The 3,768-nt window shown below is 37.2% G+C and overlaps 1 protein-coding gene across 1 annotated transcript; it reads right to left on the bottom strand.

Annotated features, from left to right (window-relative positions):
- Nucleotides 1-370: 370 nt before the first annotated feature.
- On the bottom strand, nucleotides 371-2,577 carry LOC143564175 (uncharacterized protein At1g76660-like). The gene is made up of 2 exons (XM_077051533.1): nucleotides 2,365-2,577; nucleotides 371-1,495 (listed from the first exon to the last, which is right to left on the bottom strand). The coding sequence occupies exons 1-2, from the start codon at nucleotides 2,449-2,451 to the stop codon at nucleotides 410-412; spliced, it is 1,173 nt and encodes a 390-aa protein (XP_076907648.1). The 5' UTR covers nucleotides 2,452-2,577; the 3' UTR covers nucleotides 371-409.
- Nucleotides 2,578-3,768: the final 1,191 nt, after the last annotated feature.

The following is a 3,768-nucleotide window of genomic DNA, read 5'->3' as shown; positions in this document are numbered from 1 at the left end:
CCTTAGATTTAGTAAATAATGTGAGACCCATGTATGTATGTATCAACATTCAAATCTCCATCTACTTTTCACATGCCCTTTTGTCATCAATTTTTCTTTCTTTTGTGAATTGTGACCGCAAAAACCATAATAAAATTTTGTTAATATAAAAAAAAAAGCTTTGAACTTCAAATTATTAAACAACAGATTAGAAGAAGTTTTCATAACTAATTATTATAAATAATGTGAAACTTTATTAAAATCTAAAAACAAACAAAGAACTGAAATTTTATAATATTATATGCATCTAACAAACCTTGTCATTTGTTGATCTTTTACACTAACTTCTTCTTTCCTCTAACTAACAAACTTCTTTCCTCTAACTAACAACAAAGTTTTGAACTTTGAACATTTTAGATTACACCAATCATTAGCTGACACCTGGCTGTACCATAGGAAAAAAAGCCCAGTTTTTTGTGGGCCCGGGCCCAGTTTCTTGTTCAACAACCTTCTCACTGGCCCACCAGCCAGAATCCCCTCCATCTGTACTACCAAAGTTAAACTCTTTAGCAGATCCAAGAGTGTCACTTGATCTATGGCCATTTGCCATGTCATCAAGACCACAATCTCGCCCGTTCGCCACATCAGCAATACGTTTTCTTTCAACACATCTTACAATTTCCTCCGGTGTGATCTCAAACGACACTCTATGATCAACTACATGCTGATCATCGTTCGAGAAACTCGTCAACGGGCCCACATCCGAGTGTTGTCGGCCCAAAACCGACTGCGGGCCTGCAGGAGTCGCGACCCCTGATTGTTGCTGGGATTTCCACCCGTGAGGCCAGAGCTTTGCACGCGTCGGGTTGTGAAGAATAACCGGAACGCCACGCGGGATCTCCCCGTCTGGGAACGGAGAGGTTGTCCCAGAATTGGACACCACCGACCCGGGCGATATCAACTGGCCCATTGGGCTTCCGGGGTATAACTGATACAGCTGAAACTCATGTGGCGATGATGAAAATTTCCGACCAGGTCCAATATTTTGGCTAGCTGAACCAAGAAACCGTGCAAATGGCACTTCGGGTGATGACGGTGTGGTCAAATGAACCATCTCTGGAGGCGGTGTGAACGGTGCGGTTGACGGTTCGGTGGTGTATGTTGAAAACACTGGCGGTGACACCAACTGTGTTTCATGGGCGTATGGCCCGACAGCAAACATGTTGGTCGGGTCAGTAGGTGAATACATGCCGGAGGATATAGCCGTGAAGGATAATAAGCCGCCAGGTGACTGGGTGGCAGATGGTGGTTCCGATTGGAGGAAAGATGCCGGAGATGATGGCGGTGCAATAAACGGAAGCACCACAGTAGACGTTTGAGTCGGGTTTTCGGTTGTTCTAGCCTCAGATCTTGATGAACTAGGTTCGGGTACAAGAACCGCATGCCCAATCTTCTTATTCTGCTTTTGAGATCCAAAACAAGAAGAAATACTCCAAAAGCTTCCCCATCTTCGTTTCTATATAACAAACGATAAACAATTAACAAATAGTATCTTAGAATTCAACAATTTGCCTGTATTAACAGTTTTTTTCTAAAATTTTGGTTTTAAGTTTTAACCGCCCATAACTGTCACCATTTTATAACAATTTGAACTCCAAACCGAACAAGCACATTAAACCTAATGTTTCATTAATGTTAATTTTACTTATAAATCTATCACATAATACTCAAATATATTTTTGCTTTATAGTTAATAATTTTGCTTAAATTTATATGATAAAATTAGAAAAGTCATCTAATGAACAAACATAAACGGACCAAGCATAGACGGACTTAAACGAACACATTATCTGATCATGAACACGCCATGTGTTCGTTTAGTTAATCAGACGAAATTCCTTGTTCATGTTCGTTCATTTATTAAACAAATGGACATAAACGAATCTCCCACGCAACAGTTCACGAACAATCCGCCGAACGTTTGGTTCGTTTACGGCGCTGCTAATAAATTTGGATAAAATCACTTCACTAATTAATCTTAATATTACACTAATTGGGGCATATAAACACACACCTAATCAATCAAAAACCCTATAACATAAATCCCAGCTAAATCAACAAAATTTAAGACAAAATCAGCTTCATGATTGCACATAAACCATCCAAACCACACGAATCGTAATCAATTCCACTAATTAATACACAATCAATAACCAGTTAACCACGCAAACTCACATCAATACAAATACCACAAAATATCAACATCAGATTCACCAACGGTCAATCAGCAACAAACCCAGATCTAAAGCCTCATCAAATCAAATACCCATCAACCAATTTGATCAAAACATAATAATAATCAATTCCAATTTGATGAAAACCAACCTGAACAGGAGTCGATTGAGGTGCTCTGTTTTCCGCCGATGCGATCACCGACGCGGCGGCGTTGACGGTGGCCGTAGGATCATTCATGATGAAGGAATCAAATCAAACACGTTGGTTATTTGATCTGAATTTGATGGGTTTGTGCTGTGAGAATAGAATGATTATTATTAGTATTAATGAATATGAATATATGAATGATGATGGGTGTGAATCACATTGGGGTCAAACACGGCAAAGACTTCATTTTGGTATTGGGAATGTAAGTACGCTAAAAAGTAAAATGTAAAAAAGTTTAAAGTTTAAAAGGTGGTTTTCTTACCTTTTTTAGGGGGGTAAGTGTAACTTTTATGAAGTACGAAAAGGTCCTTGTGCTAAGTTTGAAGTCTTATTTGGTTCACCTAACATTTGAGACAAATCTACGTTTTGATTCAAAATATTATTATTATATTATATATAATAAAAGAAGAGTTTGGCGCCGTTGGACTATAATTGGTCCGTTTGGCGGCGCCTGACTCACCACTATAACGTTCGGAACAGACAACGTGCTTGATTTACCAACGAATAGATTTTCCGGACATTTTTGTTTTAGTTCAAGGACCATAAAGAACATGACCGAAACCGACCAAATTGATGTCGACTCACCACCGTAACGTCGGGAAAGACAACGCTCTAGTTTTACAAACGCCCAACCGAATAAACGCCACTTTAGATATTTTATTTTTTTATATGTTAATTTGATGAACTTTTTTGTGTGTGCGTGGGGGGGGGGGGTGTTAACGCTTAGGTTTTTCCAACATTGTTTATATTCTATCGTAAAAAACGTAACTAAAACCGACCAAATTCGTGTCGACTCACCGCCACAACGCCGGGTACCGACAATTCTCGGGTTTACAAACTTTCAGGTTTTAACGGCCAAATTAGTGTCGTTTTAAATATTTTATTTGTTTTAACGCTTGCGTCTTGGGATTTAGGGTAACGTGACAAGTATATAAGTATGTCTTACCGGTCCCGGCGCAACACGCCAGGTAATTTACTAGTTAATAATAATTTTCATGTTTTTTTAAAAACTAAACATAAATTATATAGAAACATAGATATTACATGTTATGTATCGATTTTGGTTTTGGTCTTAGAGTTTGATAACACTAACATTTGTTGGAGGAGAAGATGATGCTATGTTTGAGCATACTTTTAATCTAAATGTGTAATTTCTCAAACTTAAGAATTAAAACCATAATTAGAAGATATCACATGAAATATCCATGTAATTAATGCTAAAAACTAAAAAGTAAGAAATATTTGTACTTACACATATAAATTATATAATAATTTTTTTATTATATTAAAAGTTGAATAATATTATATTTATTCACTAAGAAATTTAAAATATCATATGTATATATA

The sequence above is a fragment of the Bidens hawaiensis genome, unplaced genomic scaffold (assembly GCF_021521415.1).
Source record: "Bidens hawaiensis isolate Kalapana, Puna unplaced genomic scaffold, B.hawaiensis_p1.1 tig00021831_1, whole genome shotgun sequence".
NCBI classification, from domain to species: domain Eukaryota; kingdom Viridiplantae; phylum Streptophyta; class Magnoliopsida; order Asterales; family Asteraceae; genus Bidens; species Bidens hawaiensis.
This window is presented reverse-complemented; position numbering and strand designations above follow the sequence as displayed.